The sequence below is a fragment of the Morus notabilis genome, unplaced genomic scaffold (genome assembly GCF_000414095.1).
Source record: "Morus notabilis unplaced genomic scaffold, ASM41409v2 Scaffold538, whole genome shotgun sequence".
NCBI classification, from domain to species: Eukaryota; Viridiplantae; Streptophyta; class Magnoliopsida; order Rosales; family Moraceae; genus Morus; species Morus notabilis.
In genome coordinates this window covers 214,693-237,739 of record NW_010359796.1, presented here as the reverse complement: position 1 = coordinate 237,739, position 23,047 = coordinate 214,693, and the positions used below count along the sequence as shown (strand labels likewise).

Below are 23,047 nucleotides of genomic sequence, written 5' to 3'. Positions count from 1 at the left end.
AATGGAAGTGGGTTTTGGTAATCTTGAAAACAGGAAGCTGGTTTAGCTAGCTAAAGAGAAAAAAAAAAAATATATATATATATATATAGTAGTAATAATAATAAGAAAAGCTAATTTGGTTCTACTTCCTTGTCTCAAGGGTCTAGTCACATGTTCTTGACCCTTGATTCCTGGAACCTTCTTAATATTTTCTTATTTTCGCTTCTGAGTCTTCGGTTTTTGCACCTCAATTTCTACTCTAGCTAACACATGCACCTTCTCTTCGAATTTATCTGTTTTTGGGCCTGCGTTTTTCTATTTTCTTAGGGGGGGTTTATGTACAAATATATATGTGTACATATATGTTTTTTTATTTAATCTTTTTTTTTTCTTCTCACGCTACTTGGAGATGGTATGTGGGACTGTCCAGTATTAATAGCCGTTGTCTCCGGAATTTATTCAAATTTATATATGAAAAAATGATATACAGCAGGCATTACTAAACAAACTCGGTAGTCGTACCAATCTTTTTCCTTCTTCACTGCATCACTTGATTTTATTGCCATTTTTTTTTTACTTAAATGCAAATCTCTGCCACATTATTGAATATTGATACATACACTTTTTAAAAAAAATGCTTCCATACAAATATATTGACTAAATTGCCCCCCTTTGAAACTTTTCTAATGTTCTCTTGTTTATTTTCTCTGCCCTGACTGTAGCACTAGTACTACTCTACTACTACTCCTTAGTAAACTAGTAAGTAGTTGCGGTTGACTACTCCATGTATATAACCAACCAAGTAGCCAACTTGCAAACGACAATTATATACAAGTATGAAGTATATGCAATACATATCATGTAGCCTTTGTTTCCGCTCTAATAAGTTGCAGTAAATTGAATTGTATATTAAAACAATCTTTGTACAAGAGTTTATATACAAGAAAAGTGCTAACGGTAATAAAAGCTACTTTTGGTAAGTGATGGTACTGATATCTTAAGATAAGAAATCATGTCCTTAATTGAAGGAGTGCCGTAAGAGACAATCTTTGTCAATTTGATCTTTTGATATATCAATATCTGCAGCATGATTCTCTTCCAACAACTTGACAATAGCCAACGTCTTTCCACAAGTCTTACCTCGATTTTCTCGCTCACTTATGCTCTGAATATGAGGGCTCTTACAAATTTTAGTAGATCGGGTTCTTTGTTGAACATGATTCAAATTTGAACTAACAAGTAAGGTTTGTATCAGTTCAAATGTTTTTGAATATCAGGATCAGGTATTATGTTCACGCAAAACTACTAGAAAACTATCTGTGTGTTCGCATGTTCAAGAGCTTCAATACCCTGTGTGCAGTACATAACTGCAAGAAGATAGCTGGACAATCAACGAGTTAAAAAATGAGGATTTTTCACAGCAGAATTTCAAATTTGAAGATTGGATCATGATCAGAGATCAAGTGAAGGGTATCTAGACCTTCCTCATACCTAGACTTAGCTTAATTACGGAGATAACATTGTGACTCTCGATTTTAGAGCATTAGAGATCGGAGAGAGGGAGAGAGAAATTAGAGTTAGTTCATAGCTTCATAGTTTTCTCTCAACCCTGCTTTGTTCATGTAGTACGTTCATTGATCTGGAGTAAGTCTAAGGATGAACTGAAGGTAGATTATGCTCGGAGTACATTAATTCTCTTCTTACTTAAGCGTAAAATGATTTATATCCGCCAACAATATATTCTCTTACGAATTTTTTATATGATGATAATGCATAATTTAGTCGGAGTGTTCAATTAATTTAAAAAAAATAATAATAATCAAGGGCGTAAGCAGAGAGAAATGTTTACCAGTTAGACTACTTTGGAAAATTACTGTTTTTGAAAATTTTTTTTTTTTTTTTTTTTTTTTTTTTTTTTTAAATTACTTATGGCAGCGTGGGATTTTTTTTTATTTTTTGTATTTTTTAAGGAAACGTTCGGGGATCATAAAATATTGATGATCTAATTCTTGATCATTAATTAATGTGGTCAAACTAGTAGCTCACCTGCACTTGCCAATAAGTAACTAATTCAGGTTTTGACATGACTGTTTGTTTTATTACTAAGAACTGCTATATCAATTTGAAAATTAAAAGACAATATCACTTTAGGGATTTAAATTTTTAATTCGAGCTGAGATATAATATTTTTTGATAGCTTTTCACTGCAATAAAAAAAGTTAGATGTGACATTTTTTAAAAATTTTTTACTATAAAAATCTAAAACTAAAAACTCAAATCGCTGAAACGAACGAAACCTAAAACTTCAGCGATTTTAGTATGTTTCTTATGTTCAATTAATTCTATTGGCACTTATAAAAACATCAGTTGGATTGGTTAATATAACCACCAAGCTGGATCAAAGAAGAAAAAAACAAAATTCCAGAAAATAATTTGACGTTAATGATCAAAGAAGAAAAAAACTAAATATAATAATCTCTTAATCATGCATTTATTTGTTGTGCTGTCGACATGTTTTAAATGTGACAATTCATGTCACGTGTCGTGTTTTGATCGTTTCTTTTTATATTTACAGTCAATCCGAACACGACCCGTGACACAAAATTTTTAAAAAACCGCAACACGAACACGACATGACCACTTTATGGGTTGACACGACACGACATGAAAAATGACCCGTGATACGAAATTAACCCGTGAACCCAAAATTGACACGAAAATTATATACTTTTATTTAGTTTTTTACATATTAGAAATAACTTAAAATTCATAACACACTAAAATACAATAACATCCATTAAAATTAAGCAAATAATAGTATAAGATTTTGAGTATAACTATCATGATATCACAAGTTCATATCTGTAATGAAAAATATATGTATTTTTTAGTTTTTTATGAGTTTCGTGTCGTGTTCGGGTTAGGCGGGTCCAACTCGAAATTAACCCATATTTTTCGTGTTAATTTCATGTTGACTCAATTTTGACCCGAACCTCTTTTTTCTCAACCCTAACCCGTAAAATTTGTGTCTTTTTGAGTCGCGTTGTCGTCGTGACTCATATTGCCGGTCCTAACATGTTCACCGTGGATTCTTAGAAACAAGGAACAAAATATTATTTGCAAAGTTATTTTCCAAAATGGAAAATAAATGTTTTTGAAATTTATTAATTTCACACGATATGAGAGTGAGGACTTCAGAATATTGCTTATATATATATATATATATATTTGTATGTTTTATATATTAGTATTATATTCATAGACTTTAAATACATATACAAAGTTAATCTTTATTTATCCCCAGTAAACAAGTTGTACTGCGGCAAGTTAATCAACTGATAATTGCCACAATATATTTATCCAAGATTAGGGTTGGGATGACATATCTTTAATACTTTATATTTACTTATGTTTAATCTCGCTATTGAAATATTTTACGATTTTTATTCTTTATATATAAGCTCGATCTTGTACTTTTCTATTCAGTTTTGATGATTAATGGAGATTAAGATTTTCAGTTTCATATATTCTTTTCTTCCTTCTAATTTTATTTCTCTTGGTTCAGTTTCTCACTTGATTCTCTCCTTTTCTATCTCTTCTACATCACAAGGCTACTGAATATGATTAAGTGTTATATCCTTGAAAGGGTTAATGGAAAAAAATTTTGTGGACGTTTGGTTCATGGATTTAGAATTATGATTCAGAACTATTCTCAATTTATGTGTGTTTTTTATGAGAGAAAATATTGTAATGAACCACGAACCATGATTCAAATTAGGATACGAATCCACCAACCAAACAACCCATTAATCTAAAAATCAAAGTACCAAATCAAGTACAGTTGACGACCTATAAAGTCAATGAAGTCGAGTCTTACTCTAAAAAAAAGTAATTTTAAAAATATGCCACTTACCCTAACTGATTTTTGTTTATTTTACCGTACATCATTATCATTGCTAATGTCATTTTCATCGTGCATTTTCTAACCAAGCCAATATATATTCTTCACAAAGTCGTTTTCCAAAACTATTATGCAATTTGACGATTTGCTCTCCTTATAGAAAGCAGGACCACGAAATCTTGGATAGATATATTCATCTCCTTTTATTTTTATTTCATTCTATTTTTTAAAAAAACTGCAGGTTTGACACTAATCGAGGTTATCAACTTTAGAGATCAGAGAATTACTAAGGCCTCGTTCACTTCACCGATTCGAGTTTTCAGTTTTAGGTTTTTAGAGTAAAAAGCTCTCAGAAAATGTCACATTTAACTTTTTCTGCTACAGTAAAAAACTCTCAGAAAATGTCACATCTCAGCTCGAATTGAAAACTCGAATCCGCGAAGTGAACGATGCCTAAGAATGAATGAAATAGTCAATCAGAGGAGTAACTTAAAGAAAATGACGAATTTGGGGAAAATTAAGTCAGAAATTGTTGAAAATATACAAATCCAGATGTGCCTCATTTGATTCTTCCTCTCGAATTCAAAATCCTTGCAGCATTCTCTCGCTCATTCCTTCTCATCTTCAAGCCTTTGTCCCTTAAATTATGACCGCCGTCGCTCACATTACAATGGGGACGGTCCATGATCTTAATAACAGAGTTTTGCGATGCTGATTAATTCTGATCTAACTCGTGACGCCATCTCCTGTCCTCATCCCTCTCCCCTCAAATTTGTTATAAGCGATGTGGTTGGCATCAGGATGACTTGGCGTTGCCTTAAATATGAGTTTCACCAATAATGATTTTGCACGACTTTGTGTTAGTGCATGACACAACTTGTTGCAATCTAACTTTCATACCCACTGAAAACACAAATGTCTCGTTTGTTTCGCTGATTCGAGTTTAGAATTCGAGTTTTGCTACAGTAAAAATTTCTCACAAACAATCACATCTAACTTTTTTGCTACAGTAAAAAGCTCTTACATACAATCACATTTCAACTCAAATTCTAAACTCGAATCAACGAAACGAACGAGCTCAAAATATGTATTCAATTTTAAGCAGTCTTTATTGGGCTTTTAGTGTATTTGGACTCCTTTTCCCATGAAAAGCCCACAAGTGCCCCTTGAGCAACCACTTTCATTTAGAGAAATTATATTAACACCCTCCATTTTTATTAAGGCACCCGCAAAAAAAAAATTCTATTTAAAATTTAAAATCATTTATAATTTGTTGTGAAAATCACTTAACATTCCTCAAATACCCTTACATACACCCCAAAACTCCGTCTCTCGCCTCTGCAAACAAGGATAGAAATTCTAGCGAACAAATATATATCTCTGTGCCTACATATATACCATCTGCAATTGAAAAATCCAATACATAAAATTTGATAATAATAAATGCATTAAAAGAAGAAATTCTTATACACCCAGGAAATGTAAATCAACAAGGGGATGAAAAAACCCCACTCTGATACGGATTTTTTTTGGTAGAAAAGTAATACAATAACACAATATAAAAAACCCTTGGTTTTTTTGCTTTGTTTTTCGTGAATGGAATGTTTTCAATAATTAAAAGAAAAAACGTTAGGCAAAAATATTAGAAAAGAGGAAAGCCATCAACCTATGAGAACCGGTGTATGAATTGCAAAAATGTCAGGATTCTATTCTTTATACGATGTGTGATCTCTAGGTAAAAAGGGTTTGTTGTTTTCAGTTTTTGTTTATAGTTGTATATTATTGTCCTTTCACTGAATTTACAATAATAAAAATAACTGAACTAGGGTGCCTTAATAAAATTTCGGAGCGTAAATAAAATTTCCCTTTTATGGCTGGAGATGCAACTATGGGCTGTGGGCTGAGGCCAATGGACCGGCCTAAGCCCATTTTGATACAATATTGAGCTAGCACGATACAACTCTGTTTAAAGTATGATTTAACCCATCAATATTAGTGAGTTTGGTTGGACTGGCGTACCTCGGCCTATGAAAGTTTGTGGGCCAAGCCGGGCTTAGACCAAGCAGGGCCAGCCTGTCTAGACTTGCAATGGACCAGCCTGTCTAGACTCGCAATGGACCAGCCCATCCCATCTCATTCAAGGGCCATTTTGACTCAATTTCTAGGGTAATCTTGACAAATACCCCTTAAACGTGCATATGTGTGACGCATCCCGCCCTAGTGACGGGTCGCTAACCTTAAACTACTACTATTAGGCCGAGTTATAGACTAATCTATTACTTGTTATTAGACTATCGCCTCTTTAATTTACGTTTCTGTATGAGTAAATTTTTTTTCTTTAACCCTCGGGTTCTTAATATGTTCCTAGCATGTTCTTTTGTTACACAACAACTTACCGTTGCTAATACTTTAAGAAATCGGATATGGAACAAGTCCTCGAAACTTATCTTAACTTATTACAGTCTATTGTTCTTTACTAAGACAATGACCGTAACATCTTTTCCTTAAAACTGAAACATATAAACTTGGTTCTATATTACATTACTCTGCAGCGAAATTTAATTTCTAAGTGAGCATAGTAGAGACCACTCCCGTGTACTCATGACATTTCCGCCACCCTTGCCTTTGCCAGTCCATCAAGCAAAATCACTATATAGCTGGCTGCTTACCTTTGTTACCTGCACACAAGTAAACTGATAAGCTAACGCTCAGCAAGTATAAACATGCACACATCATAAACTAGAAAAGAATTACATTAAGAGTTATGATGCAGATATGCTCGTGTGAAACATGATTTCTGTCTTTTTGTTCTTACTACTATGGGCCTGGGCCCCTGCTTACTGTCTTGTTACTATAGGCCTGGGCCCCTGCTTACTGTCTGGTCTAGTCAGAATCTCTACTCTTTGAGATTTCCTCCCTTGGGCGGCCGACGACCCGTCAGTCTCTTTACATTACTAAACTTTGAGTTTTCATTTCAAAGTGTTAAAAACTTTACTGAATGATATGCAACGTTTCTCTACGTGCACATGCTAACATAAAATGCATAATATTACTTGCATACTTTAACTGTGCATAAGGGTAGTCATATGTCTCCCTTCTGCAATTTAGGGCACTGAGCCCTCCAAACACGTATAATCACATAAACTTGGAAACATAAGTAAGTTCATAGTTCTAAGTCTAACTACAGCTTACTCGAGTCCAGACAAACATATATGTCTATACTTACTTATAATTTGCTAGGATTCCCGCTTGCTGGAAGTTCTTTCTCGTTGTCTCGGCTCTCGTGCCAAAACCTATTTCATGGAAATAGGTATAAATTTCCTATTCTAAATCACAATTCTTCATACTTAGATTCTTAAAATCTAATTCCAAACTCGTTTCTAAACCTTTTTTTTCCTTTTAGGCCGAATCCTAGTTTAAGAGGTAAATGACACATATTTGTGTATCTTGGTTTCTGAACCTTAATTTGTTCATTTCCGAGCTTTAAAATTGTTATTCATTCCCTAGAATCAATTACTAACTCATTGCTTACTAACTAATTTTTAGGAAATTTTGGCAGAGTTTCGCCTTATTTTTCTCGTTTCCTGAGTTTTCAATAACTCGTTCTACTTCCGATTTTCGGTACCTGGAGTCAAGATTTACATTCCTGAATACAGATTCCAACATAAAATTGAACAAAACATATGTTCTTTCTTAATCTAGGCTCACGGATTTTCAATAGAAATCCACCAAAACTTCATTCAATCGTCTTAATACTTACACCGTTAAACTCTTATTACGATGCTCTACAAAACCTCAGTTTCAATTTTCACTTTAACGAAAGTTTTTCTGAGATGGGTTACTATACATCCAAATCAAGAAAATATAGAATTCTCACGAAAACTCCGAAATCTTACCTCTAGAAGTTGAGATTTTTTCACTAGAACGCCTCAAGTTATGTTTCTACCGAACTTAACGGAAGAAATCTCAATAAAAATGCTTGATTTTCCTTCCTCCGTCTCTCTCTAGAAACTCTCCTTTTTTCTTTCTTCGTAACTTTCTCACGTCTTTTCCCTTTTTTTTTCCTCTGCTATACTTCACGTGAAGTATCAATAGCCTTTGCTTTAGTTTTTTTTTTCCACGTGAGATGACATTGGAAACTCATGTCATGAGTCACCCTTCATGAGTTAGCTTAAGCTTATATAATGGCAAGTGGCATTCTGCATGTGAGGCATACATCCCTGTATATATATATATATATATATTAAAACTTTGTTCAATCTATTTTTATTCTTTGCTATATCCAAGATATGTGCTAGCAAATGAGTTTCTATACTCTTCAAATTTTTCTTGTCGAGACCTAACTTTCTGTTTCTCAAAACGAGTCTCTTTCCGGTACTAATAATTTCACAATCAGTACAAGTTCTATACTAATTTTCTGGACTGTCGAGTACCATGGGTCAAACTTCTAATGTTCAACCCAATTCTCTTGGGTATCTCATTAGTCAATTTCTTTTTCTGAAATTTTCATTTCAATCGATCCAGAATTGCCCAAAACCTTACCCTCACGGCATTGGTTTTTTTAGCAGTTTCCCACTTTAACTGGCTCGGGAAAATTCTGTTTCAGGAACTTTTGTTATTTTCCTTACATTTAATATTTCTACTCTTTTTCTAGCTGGTCACTTGGTCACAAACCAAACATTTTAGTTTTTCATAACTGAAATATACCCGCTAAAATTTCTAACCTTTAACCGATATTTCACTATTCATAACTGATATTTACGAATTTTCTTGGTAAAAATATTCGTATTATAACTTTACACATTTCGGGAAATTTTACCCCGTACATAAAGTTTTTACATAACATTTTCCTTGATTACATCAAAATCCTACTACTTACTATTCCGGAAAGGATTTCGGTCAAATACCGGACTGTCCGGATTATACCTAAATTTTTCCCGGTCATTACAATATGTCATGATTTTTACCCTTTACTTTTGATTTATAACATTTTTAGTCAAATAATTACACTAACAAAAAGATATTTATCAAGAGTAAAAAATAAATGTCCAGACTCATACACTCTAAGGATAAATTCTCTATTTTTTCCTTATTTTTTCTAATATATATTATTTATACAAATACATATAGAATTTTACGATAATAAAATAAATAATAGATTTATCGTAAATAATTGAAGTAAATAACATGTTTTAAAATTATTTATAATAAATAGCAGTAAATTAAAATTTTACGTGGTAAAAATATTTTTAGCACGTAAATCTAATTATAAAAAGTAAATTTACGTGATAAAAAAATATTTTTACTATTATTTACTTAGAATATTCTAAAATTTGTTATTTTAAAAAATATACTATTTACTACAATATTTACAGTAATCTCAAACTGAGTCATAATATACCAAATTATATTTTTATTTCAATTAGCATTCAGGTCCTACTTATTAACCTCCTCTCTCTCTCTCTCTCTATATATATATATATATATTAATTATTTTAAGGTAGAGAGGCAAGAGGGTGAAAATAAAAGGATATTTACATTTTTATACCATGTGTTTTAGGTTTATGAAAAAATTATACATTTAATTTTTTATCTCATCAAATGTATACTTTCAAATTAAATTTAATACTCAAATTTATATCTTTTCACATTCAATCCTTAATTTTAAACATAAAATACCTAAATTACCTTTAAATAAAAATAAAAAAACTAAAAAAAAATTTAAATTTACGGTTTCAACCTTAAAAGGATCCAAAATACTATTGAAATAGGTTTTTTTGTGTTTTTAATTTTTATTTTTTGTAATATTGAAAAGTTTTAGTTTTATTTTCTATCTTTTTCTTAAGAATAGTTTGGTCATTTTAAAGATCAAAATCAATTATTGACTAAGATAATGGATATATTTGTATATTAAATATAATTTTAAGATATACACTTGATGAGATAAAAAATTAAGGAAAATAGTAGAAAATATGCCAATATGAAAAGCTTAAGAAAGTATATAGGCCAATTTTTAGTTATAGAAATTAATAGGCCATAACTTGTCAAGTTATGGTTCATAACCAGATAAGTTATGGACAAATTTGTCAAGTTATGGTTCATAACCAGACAATTTATGGACACTAACTTGTCAAGTTATGGTTCATAACTAGACAAGTTATGGACGAAAATAGTAATTTTGCCTATTTATTAACTTATGTAAATTATTGGCCTATTAATTTTAATTCATCTTAAGTCTTGACATATTTTCCTCTTTCTCTCAAAAATTAAAGGTATAGATTTTGAATAAAAAGTATAAAAATATAGATATTCTGAAAATAAAATGGTAAAAAGAGTTAGTATATTTACGTGGAACAAAGCTGAGATGCCAAAATCAAAAAAGATTAAGATGATATTTGATTCATAAATTTAAAATTATAATTCATAATTATAATTTTTAAAATTTAAATTTTTTATAAAACAAAAATACTATAACATAATTAAAAATTATGATCCTAAACTACAGAACTTTTGAAACAAAAGACAACTATTATTAGAAGATAAAAGTGAGGTTGGACAGGCGTGAGAAGCAAATCCGAGTGTATTTGTGGCGCATTCCAATAAGCCAACAGAATATGCCCAACACTCAATCAGGAAGATTCCTCACTCGTTCGCATCTCTTATTATTTTCTCTGAAACTGGCATGCACCTCCTATTCGCTGTTAATAAATTCATTTGTATATGATCTGTTTATATAACTGAATTCAACTGCCTTTTCCTTTTATTTTCATATAACATTTGTGACCCAACTCACCTTCTCTTCTTTCCTTCTCAGCTCATCTTCTCAGGTTATCTCTCTCTCTCTCTCTCATGCATAATATGTGTGTGTTGTTCTAAACGATTTGTGTTCTGTTTTCTTCTCTGTGAAGTTTGATGATTTTTGAATGTTGGGTTTTTGCTTGGGACGCGAACCCAGTTCCAGATTTCGTTTTTGATTTGTTGGGTATTTAGGAAATAGTGATTGGAAGTTGAAAATTTGGAGAATATTGGATTGTGGGAATGAGACGATTGATCCCAAGTTTGGGTTTTTAGACATGGGTTTTGGACCTTATCTGGTAATGCTGACTTTATTGTCTGAGCTGATTCTGTTTTGCCTTGTTTTGTTTAGTTTGGTTATAAATTTTTGCCAAATCCTTAAATAAGCTATTAGGTGTGTAGGCTTATAGTAATAAAGATTCGTTTCAATTCAAATTCATTGTTTTTTTATTGCTGGATTAAACTTTTTAAAGTGACTAAATGTTAGAAAGAGCAATCTCTTTAGGGGTCACGTCATAGTACACTTTCTTATGAATCTCATGACCTTTATATCCATGATATATTTTTAGTTGCAAATGTAGACTTGTATGAGTATGAGCGCAGCCTAGCATCAAATATCTATTGTTAATTTCTAATGAATAACAAAGGAATGGTAAATGAAACACATGCACTAAAATAATCCACAAATGGCCTTTAAGGGTTATCCAAATGTTGAGCTTCACTTTATTTCTGATCAAGTTCTATGTCTCTACCTTGAATAATCTCTTATCAATTTCTAAGTAGACCTTATTATCAATTAGATATTTAGATAATTAACTTAGGCAAGCTTGAGGTATGGGACCCTGTGGGATGATGGTGTTTGTTCTTGTTTATTCATACCATGAGGCAGGACAAACAAGAAAGTAACTCTGAATATTTCAAAGAGGGGGTATCATGGTGGCTTTCCCAATTGCTTGTTAATTGTTATGCTTGAAATGGCTATATATCGGAGCAATTACATACAATACCTTGTTTTTGAACCTCAAATGGAAGTAAAACTCTCAAATTTTTATGCTTGTTAAATATTTGACATCGTATATGTTTTGGCTTATCCACTGTTGAGTTCAATTTGAACGTTTCTTGTTAAGTTAGGTTTGATCTGCTCTTAATCCATCGTTGTTTTGTACTTGAGCACAGATTTAAACAATAAATTGGGTTGCTGTGGATACACTTCTTCCGCTGCCAGCAAAAACTTGCTGGCAGTCCAATTTTCTGAACCTATATATCCAGACAATTTTTATGAGTCCCCAGAGTACACTGAACCCCAGTAGGGCCCTAGAAGGTGTGCATGGGGTGCATGTGGTGCCTCATTCACCCTTTGTATCGGAAGCGACTGATCAAGATGGAAACTTTCCTAAATCATCTTATGGAAATTCGGCTTTTGGATTCAGTCAGATGTTGTTAATGCAGTGAGTAAAAACCTAAAATTAGGAAGAAGAAAAAAAAAAAAAAAACTTGTCTATCACAAAACATGCTTGTAATATTTACATATTGTTACGATCAACTTGAAGGTTGTTTTCTTTACAAAAGAATTGAGCCCTAGTGAGTTCAATAACCTATTGTTTGCATGTTCTCCAGACGGGTATGGCAGCAAAGGCCGCCATGTTTGAGGCCCATCCAGGGTTGCACTCACGGTATAATCACAATGAAGATATATACACACACACACATATATATATATATATATATATATATTATATATATATATATGTCTTTTCCATTTGCTTTCTTTCATGTTTTGCAAAACAGCATTGATAGTACCATTTCTTGCACGCTGTTCCTTCTGCTAGGTGATCAGAATCTTCTGGAAACAGTTGCTAATGTGCTCACTTCACTTCCTTTTATAGTGCTTGGAATTCATGCCCCAAGGTAATACTTCATTTTAAGATGCTTGATGAACATTAATTTTATTTCATTCATCTATTAGTCTTGATTATTGATTGTTTCCGGGTGTCCAGGAAAAATCTGAGCTGTAAGTTATATGCAAATTCCTTAATTGGAGTTGGAGTTGCCTCAAGCTTGTACCATTCTTCAAGGGGAAGGTTGAGGAAATATTTCAGATGGGCCGATTATACAATGATTGCCACGGCAACAGTAGTAAGTTAGAAATAGTATATAGTGACAAAATTAGTGTATTACCAACCTATTCAAGGTCATCAACATGCAAAAATTTGATGCACCAATTGTAGTTTCATGAAATGTTCTGCTTTACTTGGACTTGGATTGAAGAGAAGCTGTTAAATCAAAATCTAGGATGAAATTGATTTTTTCTTTTATCATGCAACTCTTAGAAAAGGCATATGATAGGGTGCCGAGGGAAGTTTTATGGTGGGTGCTAGAAAAGAGAGGAGTGCATGTGAGGTATATCAAGGTAATTAAGGACATGTATGATGGGGTGGTCACGAGTGTGAGAACTGCTGGAGGCTACACGACAGAGTTCTCCATTCGGATCGGCCTTCATCAAGGATATGCTCTTAGTCCTTATCTTTTCACCATCGTGGTGGATGAGCTGACAAGAGAAATCCAAGATAGAGTTCATTGGTGTATGCTTTTTGAGGACGATATAGTTTTAGTTGATGAACATAGGGAATGAGTTAACCGTAAGTTAGAACTGTGGAGATAGACTCTCGAGACGAAGGGATTTAAGTTAAGTAGGACGAAAACTGAATACATGCATTGTAGGTTTAGTAACTCAAGTAATCAGAGTGCTGGAATTTCTTTAGATGGTGTGGAGATTGAGGTTTCTAGGAAGTTTAGGTACCTTGGGTCTATAGTGCAGTACGAAGGAGATATAGAAGAGGATATTCAACATAGGATTAAGGCAGGGTGGGTTAAGTGGAAGAATGCTATAGGAGTTTTATGTGATAGCAAGATGCCTATTAAGCTGAAAGGAAAGTTCTATAGAACTGTAATCCGCCCAGCTATGTTATATGGTAGTGAATGTTGGGTCATTAAGAGACAACATATATCTAAGATGAGTGTGGCAGAAATGCGTGTGTTAAGATGGATGAGTGGCCATACGAGAATGGATCGCATAAAGAATGAAGTTATTCGTAGTAAAGTAGGTGTAGCGCCAATAGAAGATAAGGTGCGCGAAGGCCGCTTGAGGTGGTATGGGCATGTCCAACGTAGACCGCTAGAAGCATCAGTTCGTGCTTGGGAGGACATTCTTATACCTAATACTAGGAGAGGGAGGGGTAGACCAAGAATTACGTGAACCGAAGTAGTTAGGAAATACATTCTAGATCTAGGCCTTCAGGAAAGTTTAATTTCGAACAGAGCTGCGTGAAAAAGTGAAATCCATAGAGCCGACCCCAATTAAGTTGGGATTAAGGCTTGTTGTTGTTGCATGCAACTCTTAGTAGTGTTGTACGTAGCATCCTGGATTCTATTATTTCTGTCTCCGCACATTTCTTCTTTTGTCTATACCAGTTATATTTTCTCAAGTGGGCTTTTATTCCTCTATCAGATTTCTTATTCTTCAGCATGTAGTTCACATATTCTGGTGTCAGAAAGGGACAATAATTTAAGATTCCCCATTTATGCTATTTAGTTTCACAAAACACAGTTCCTTTTACTAATATATAGTTACTCTCTATTATGGTTGTTAAACGAATCTTTTGCTCAAACTCTCATAGAACCGCGCTTTGATCAATGTGAACTACTTTGCTTCTCGTTTATCTAAATCTCTTTGATAGGCTCTTCTGTGTTAATTATACTCGAGGTATTTTGGATCTTATCTAAATATGTCACCATGTCCGAACTTTTTAAATAATTTTGTTTACAAGTGATGCTTTTTGTTAAGATGTTTCACATTTCCTTTTCAATGAGATTCCAATCCATCGGCACTCTTAAGCACTTCTCTCGACCTAAATTGTAGATTTTCGAGCGAAAAGTTTTGTCCTTATGCCGCCAAGCTTTAGTTTCTGTTAGGTTCATCCAAGAACAAGAACCAAGTTTTAAGATTTAATGTCTTTTACAAATGTTGTGAAATTTTATATTGTTGAGAACCAACAAGGAAGGCCATGTTCATAACGGTGTCAGTCATCTTCTTGGAATCTAATATGACCATAGGCAAACACAATTTCTATGATGAATCCAACATAATGTTTTGTTAATCGTATGTAAATAACACTATTGCCCGGTTTCTGATGTATGCCTGTATGTACCAGGTAATGAAATCCGAATCATTATGCATTATATTATTGTAGTTTCCATGTGACAATCATTAGTAACACTATCTTATTTTTTTCTGTTAGGTTATTTATTTGCTCACCTAGACATACATTCAACATTTGAATATATATATATATATATATATATATATATATGTATTGCTTCTGCAGTGTCTCTCAAGAGCTCTCAGAGAGGAAAACCCCAAAGTGTTGATGGCCGCTTCTGCGCTGTTTCTACCTTTCCAGCCTCTAATGGTTTCAGCTGTTCACACTGGGATGATGGAGGTAACCCAAAAATCTTCCCCCCAGTAAATTTAAATAAATAAATAAATAAAAAAGAAGATTCCATGTCCTTTCATTTCTTACTCCAAACAAAACAAAGTATACTTTAAAGTAAGAAATTACTGTCATGTTTAGCTGTTGTCAATGTGAAGAGAATAGAAGGGCTGCTTACTTTCTCTCAACTTTGTTGCCCTGTTTCCCTTCAAGTGAAAAAAAAACTATAGGATTACTTCTACACCCGCAATAATTACCAAGAACGCTTCAGTCGTCCTTAGTTACCTAGTTAGTCCTAACCTAATCTAACATCGTTCATGCATAACGACATTTTAGTAATGGAATCCTTCTGATTCCCATTCTTCAAATACTAAGAACGGATTAAATTGATTCCTATTCTAATTCCAGATAAGATTGAATCAACCGCTTGAAACATTATCGTATTCAGTTCCAAATCCTTTCTCATTCTGAATTTGCTCCATCATAGTTTATTAAATGATTCATAGTTTACTTGGTCTTTCTAGGACCTCTTTTTTGTTCAGGAGTAGACTACAATGGGTGCTTTCCACTTTCAATTATTCAAAAGTAACCCGCAGATATTCAGTTCATGCTCTCGTAACTAACTCTATAAGCCATTTCAAATTTGAATGATTACAGGTAGCTTTTGCGAAAAGAGCATTGAAAGATCCAGATTTAAGAGTGGCCCATAATGTTCATAAGATGTCATCGCTGCTCGGAGGCGTGCTTTTCATCGCGGATGACGTGTTTCCTACAACCCCATTTCTTCACGCCGGATGGCATCTTGCTGCGGCTGTTGGCGTTGGAACCTGCAATAAGCTTCTTGAGTAGTTACTCAAGCTTCAACATATAATATATTCATAATCTTCTGATTATCCAGAGAACTAGCCAAAGATCAAAATTGTGATGGAGGTAGGGGTCATCGGTCATGACCATTAGTTAGTATAGAGAAAAGGAGAAGGTTTCATTCTTTTGGATGAGCTGATTGGTCAATTATATGGGTCCAACCCACTTTTCTTAAGATGCAGTAATGTACGTACAATATATGTTCGAAAAATTCGCAATGTAATTAATTAGTTGCGGAATCCTTTTGAATCACTAATGTGGTGAGATAACTACATACTTAATTGCAATCTCAACATGTAAATCTTAAGTAGAAGCAGAACCTCAGTTTTTCGGTGAAGCGCACTTTAAAAATCATCAGATTTTATCGGACAAAACCATTCTTAGATTTTGGCAACAAAATTGTAGATATGAGAGTTTTTTGGCAAGTTTGGTATCGAAAAATCAAGTACTCACCATAATCATCAAGATTCATGTCAGTTCCGGAGAAAACATTAAACATGCAGACCCCAGCAAGAGTAAGATTTAGGGAACTTACGCATCACCAAAATGTCTGAATAAGTTTTGAACACAATCAAAACCATGTCACGTTGAGACTTTGAGAGATGCAAACTTTAAATATGCCGAGCCCACCAACATGTCTGCATAGACAGTTTGTTTATATACAATGAGATAAGATCTTGGTAAGTTTGGTCTCCAAAATAGTATGAACATACCATTATACCAAAACCAAGCTCTCATTTCTAACCACCATCAAAATTCATCACTTCGAGCCACCCAGCATTAAAGATTCCGTGCCCACCAAATATGCTTAGGTAATTTTTTTTTTTTGGTTGAAAAGAGTCTAACGGTTTCCTCACATTCTCAACCCAACTGTTACTTGACAATCTATTAAGACCATAAGTGGAACAGAAAGAAACCTGACTCATACTTATATTAACTAGCATGCAATAAAATCACATCAATCTAAGCCATATGTGGCAAGCCAATGAAAGATATAATGCCATTATCAGCTGTGTTTACGTGCATAGACAGTTTGTTAAGAATAAGATTTTGGCGCCCACCCCCCAACCCCAAAGTGTACATATAAAAATATTTTTATGTCACTAACATTTAAGATGCTAAAAACCCACCAATGTATAGAAAGTTTGTTATAAGAACAATATTTTGGCAAGTTTAAAATCCGACATATATGTGAATATGAACAAGCTAGTTCCCACGAATCCCATCAAACATTCTTTTGAATCATATAAAAAGATCCAAGTCACTTGGATAGACACAACACAACATTAAAGATGCCAACGAAGGCTTTAGGCGGATAGAGTAAACGGGGATCAGATCCCTAGGTCAGCTAGAAGTAAAGAATATGGTTGTAAACAGCTGGTTGGTCCACTACTATTTTACCCGGTTCTTGCACTTTTAAACACGCAACAATATTACACACACACCTGGGCGTCATTGATGTCGTTTCTAGCTTACGCTATCATATATAATTTGAGGCTAGATTCCTTGTGTCCTCGTGTGATCACGACATCGAGCTTTCTAGTCTCATTCCTATAGTTGACATTGAAGCGATTTTTATGTAATGAAATGGGTGAAAAAAAAAAACAAAAAAAAAAATTCCTTCTCAAACATAATATAATTATAAAGGAAGATAGCTAGTCAACTGCTTCTTTTTTTTTTTTTTTTTTTTAATAATGTATAAGAATAGGAGGCAACTGCTTCTAAATGTGTTATTAACGCACCACATACACATGCACGCAAGCCATATTTGCTTTTGGTATTATATAAATGCTTTTAGAGTGTTTGTTGTGTCTGTTATCGTGTTGCTTTACTAAGAACTGAAAATATGTTTCGTTTGTTATTTACACTGCATCTATAACTATAATTATATAAGAAATGTGAATGATGTTACTGTAGCACACCTCACAAATTACTGTTCAAACTTTTATCTTCTCTCCTAAACTTTCATTTCAATCCTCTAAAATATACGTTTAACAAATATAGCCTTTGATATTTCAAATACATCCTTATTTGCTTTTTTTTTTCCTATGTACACTCTAAGTAATTTTCTACTTGATTCACATGAACAAAATAGTTTCATCAATAATATGCTATACTTGTCTATACACATATTATATTTTATTTTAACACTGTAATTAAAATTTAACATATGGATGATTCCCCACGTGATGACTCCCCACATGCATAGTACGTGGAGTCGAACTAGTTGAATATGAAAAAAGATTGCACCCATATACTGAAAAATAATGCTAATTAACAATAACGAGTAATGTGCCAACTGGCATTGCCAGGTTTTTGTTTTTATTATTTTTGTTTTTTTTTTTAAGGGATAGGTCTTACTTAATAAGTTGCCAAATATCTTTTTCTTGCCAAAAATAAGTTGCTCATCATATTTTCATCATTAAGTGATGTGAAAAACTTGAGATGTTATTGTTTAGGATTTTCATAAATGTTACCGAATTATGTTTTCTAATTTAACATGCTTCTCAAACTTTTAAAAGAACCATTTCACTCCTAAACTATATAAAATCAATCAAAACATTCATTCTTTATAGATCCATCTATAATACTAATAGAATGGTGATGTGACACTAATTGTATTTCATAAATCTCTCATGAACTACAATTCAAAAGTGAAAATAAACTCTTCTTAGTGTTCAGGGAGCATGTTCAGCTGGGTACATAGTTCAGTGGACATTTATGAAATTAATCCTGAAATTAGCAAGGGCATTATTTAAATTAGAATGCACAGTTAGTATCTAACAAACTGGAATACTGCCATCATATCATATATATACCATAGACACAGAAAAATAACAGGCAACTTATTACAATTACATACAAAATGGCCGAAATAAATTGATACTGGCTATAATATATATTGGTAACAATGAATTGATCATTTCCAAGTATGGAAACAAAGTTTAGTGTACCTAGAGATCTTATTGGAATTCAGGAACATAACTACTTACAATATTAAGAGAACAGATGGATAAGAAATGACCTATATATAAATTTAGGAACAAAAGAGGTAGAGAATGAAGCAATATATGGTTTCCAAATACGCGTAAAAATAAAGGAATCTCGACACGGACAAGGCAAACCCCGAGGACGGCACCGCAGCATATGCAGCAATATTGTCTGTGGTTAATACATAATTCATATATGCACGCAAACGCTACACATAATTAGTCACAACCTCCAAACACTATGTATATATTTACTATATTTTCTGGTAGCTAGTTAAATTGGACGCATATTTTGGTATATGCCAGTGCAACCTAACCATGCATTTATACACATTATATATGCAGCTTATTTTAACCCTACTTGTCACGCATGCAATACATGCTCGATGCACTTTGTCACGAAATTAGTACGATTACTATTCACTACAAAAAAGTGGACATGTACGGGACAATTCTTAACTACATAAATAATGAGGTCTAATAAGTTGTGCTTAAAAAGCTATATATATTTAAATGCGGTAGCTCTAAAAGTATCGGACTCATTAAGGCTTAATTGGGGACGTTTTTTTAATATCTCAAATCATTTTCTAATCGTCCTTAACTGATTTTAATATAGCAATTATCGCCCATATGATACCTATCATTCAATCCACTTGCCACAATCATGCTTTGGCCAATATTGCATAATATACATATGGCCTCCAATTTTTGATGATGCAACTTACTATCCACATTGGCGTTTTATCTAGTCCAGAGACTTCGCCCATGTATTTAATTTAAATACCATTATATTTGATAGTGTTCCCTGAAAAATTTAGGCAACAAACAATATGTGACAACTTTAGTAATAACTTTTTAGCCGTATACTTATAACAGTGTGTAACACTACTGGGTAGCACTATCAGTTAACTTTAGCGTGGCTTTCGAAGGAATGATTACTTGAGTTAACAACAATTATGTTTTTTCACTTCTCTATATATTGACCATTGTCGGAGATATTCTCTCTCAGAAATCCAGGCCACCGTACGATCACATCACTCCGAAACAGATCTTTTACTACAACATAAATATATATGTTCTCCTTATTCGCATCATGCACACGTGTATGCAATGGTCAACCCAGCTCCTATAAAACCGTACCTTTAGCTTTACGGTTTCCCATGTCCAATATTTGAAACCTAGCTAGAAACTATCATATCATTTTCTTGTTACATCCCATCTCTCTTGCTCAAAAACACTATTCTTTTGCCCCCGGTCTATATTCTTCTGCGGAGGGAGAGAGAGAGAGAACTATATTTTATTATATATAGAATCAATACTAGCTAGTAATACCAATAATCGTTTGCTCGGTGTAAAATGTGGATGATGGGTTGTAGTACTGCTGATCATGGAAATCAACTTAAGCCGCGAAGCTCGTTCAAAGACCTCAAGCTTCGCCCTCTAATTACTTACAGTCCTGTCAAAACGACCGTCGTTTATCAAGCAACCCCGGTAACTGATTGCAGTGCTAAGAGTAGTGCTCAAGGTAATACCTTATATTTTTCACATTTGCAGCTTCTTCTTCTTCTTCTTCCTTTTTGTTGGTAAGTTGCTTTAGTACATTGTTTCAGATAATAATAATAGTAGTATTGTGAATATTACTGAGCAACGTCGAAAAAAGGACCTCAATATTGCACAAGTAGTGCCATTACAAAGCACACGGTGGAGTCCAACACCGGAGCAGTTGATGGCGCTGCAAGAGCTGTACCGACGGGGGACGCGAACTCCGACAGCGCAGCAGATCCAAGAGATCACCGCGAAGCTCCGGCGGTTCGGGAAGATTGAAGGCAAAAATGTGTTCTACTGGTTTCAGAACCACAAAGCAAGGGACAAAAAGAAGCAGCGCCTCAAAGTGGATCAGTCTCGTCGCCTAAAGATCGAACGACATCAGTATGATTATTCCAAAAGTCTCGGAACTAAAACATCAGGTAATTAATGAACAAAATTACAGGAGAATTACACGATAATATTGTATATGCTCCATGCGTCTCTGAGTATTAGGATTATTATGCAGCTGTTAGTTATTTAACTGTTATTTTAAAGCTATATGTTCATAATATAGTACTTACAAGAAGAATATTCATACGAGTTTCTTTGTTTCAGTCTTGAAACATTATAGTGCTGCACCTTATTGTATGTGTTCATAAGCCTGCACATATAATTATGCAATCAGTTTTGCCAGAAGAGTAACCCACATATTATTAAAAATCAATACCTTTTTCATTTTCACACTGAACAACACAACCGGTCGCACGGTGTAAAAAATGGTTACGCTGGTGGTTCAGAAGTTATTTTGTAAATTAAATTTTTTAAAAATATATATTTTACACATAATTTTTTCTGTTAAAATCAATTTTTAGAAAGAGCTGGAGATATGGCTAATGCTGATATGATATATATCCATATGTTCTGTAAAAATATTTGAATTGTCTTCTCCTTTGGAAATTTAAAATTTGTAAGAAACGATATTTCAGTTGTTCGTAACTACAATAGAAAATTAGGATGCATATTTGTTACTAAACATTTCTTTTTACGGACCGTGGTACTTTTGTCACAACCTTCTTGAATTGAATATCTGTTGTGTTGTAATAGCACTTGGGATACACTTTTGCTTTGCAGTTTTGTGTTCAGGACCGAGAGTGACAGGTCTTGAAGTTGAGCCGACAAAACGGGAACCTCTCTCAAACTACAGCAGAATTTCAGAGGTATAATATGTATTGTGCATACAGCATCTCATCTAATTTCTTATTTGTATGGTTTGTATGCATTACAGTTATATTCTACTTTAGCCCAACAGATCAGACATAAAAGTTACTGTAAGAAAGAATGCTAAGCATCACCAATATCGGTCCTGTTTTGTCACATAAAACTATATGCGTTCCCATAATCTGTCTTCTAAAATTTATATATTAATATATTGGGTCTTTCTACGGTGAAACGTGCTATTGATAGTGTACATTTCTTACTTTTAGAGCTGGTCATCAAAATAAAAAAAATATATAGCACATACAATTTCTGTTGATCTGAAGGCTGAAAAATAAAAATCTGCAGATCATTTATCTAAGTTCTACTTTCTAGTATAGAAATCTTCTAATATATTTTTAAGAACACGCGAGTGATTCATTTTTAATTAATTAAATTTTGCCATATAAAATTATGTAGTTTTTTAAGAAGCAATGATAATACACGACATTGTTGGGGAATTAAAAACCATGTCATGATATCATACAATAGTCAAAACACCAATTAAGAGAGAGAATTCAAATTACAAGAAAGGGACAGAAGCTTTTAAAATGTTGGGAAAAGTAGAGGTTCAAAAGCTGCACTAGTATTTGCTTTCTGTTGGGGCTGTCTAGCAAGAAATTCCAATTTTTTCGGATCTTGTGTGGGTTTACTATATGCTTTTTATCACTTGTAATTTTCAGGAATCTGTTAATTCAATGCCTAGAGTGACAATAGCTGAGAGACGTACAAACAAGTTGGTTGCATTTGAGGAGAAAGAGTCGCAACTAATAAAGAACACACAAGAAAAGCATGCCTCATGGAAACCTATGGAAATGTCCTATACTTTTCCCTCTTACAATAATGACCTCAAGAGGACCAGATCCACAGTAATTTCGGTGACATTTGATGAAAAGTTATTGGAGAAAACTCAAGATTACAATGCATCTTTAATGCCCAACAGCAAAGAAGGTTTCACCAGTTTTGGGAATGGAATTAGTGGAGAAACTACCACTACAACTCTTGAGCTATTTCCTCTTCTGAGTGACAATCTTAAGGGTAGTCAGAGTAAAGATCAGGCTCCAAAAATTTCTTCCATGACAAGAGATTCTGACTTCAAACAAGACCTTTCTTTGAGTTTCTAACTTTGAAGAACTGACTTGAGCAAATAGAGTACTAGTGATTATGCCTTCCAACAAAAATTTAAGTGTAGTAATTATTATAAGGTCCTTTGTTTTGGGTTGCTATGTAATTTTAATATTTTCTTT

General features: G+C 33.5%; 2 protein-coding genes across 2 annotated transcripts; both read left to right on the top strand.

The window, feature by feature from the left end:
- Positions 1-10,466: 10,466 nt before the first annotated feature.
- Positions 10,467-16,394, top strand: LOC21405719. The gene is made up of 7 exons (XM_010095065.2): positions 10,467-10,707; positions 11,852-12,123; positions 12,293-12,348; positions 12,505-12,583; positions 12,673-12,811; positions 15,061-15,174; positions 15,823-16,394. The coding sequence occupies exons 2-7, from the start codon at positions 11,954-11,956 to the stop codon at positions 16,012-16,014; spliced, it is 750 nt and encodes a 249-aa protein (XP_010093367.2). The 5' UTR covers positions 10,467-10,707; positions 11,852-11,953; the 3' UTR covers positions 16,015-16,394.
- Positions 16,395-20,375: 3,981 nt separating this feature from the next.
- LOC21405718 (WUSCHEL-related homeobox 1) lies at positions 20,376-22,924 on the top strand. Its single transcript, XM_010095064.2, has 4 exons — positions 20,376-20,544; positions 20,630-20,986; positions 21,678-21,763; positions 22,484-22,924. The coding sequence occupies exons 1-4, from the start codon at positions 20,376-20,378 to the stop codon at positions 22,922-22,924; spliced, it is 1,053 nt and encodes a 350-aa protein (XP_010093366.2).
- Positions 22,925-23,047: the final 123 nt, after the last annotated feature.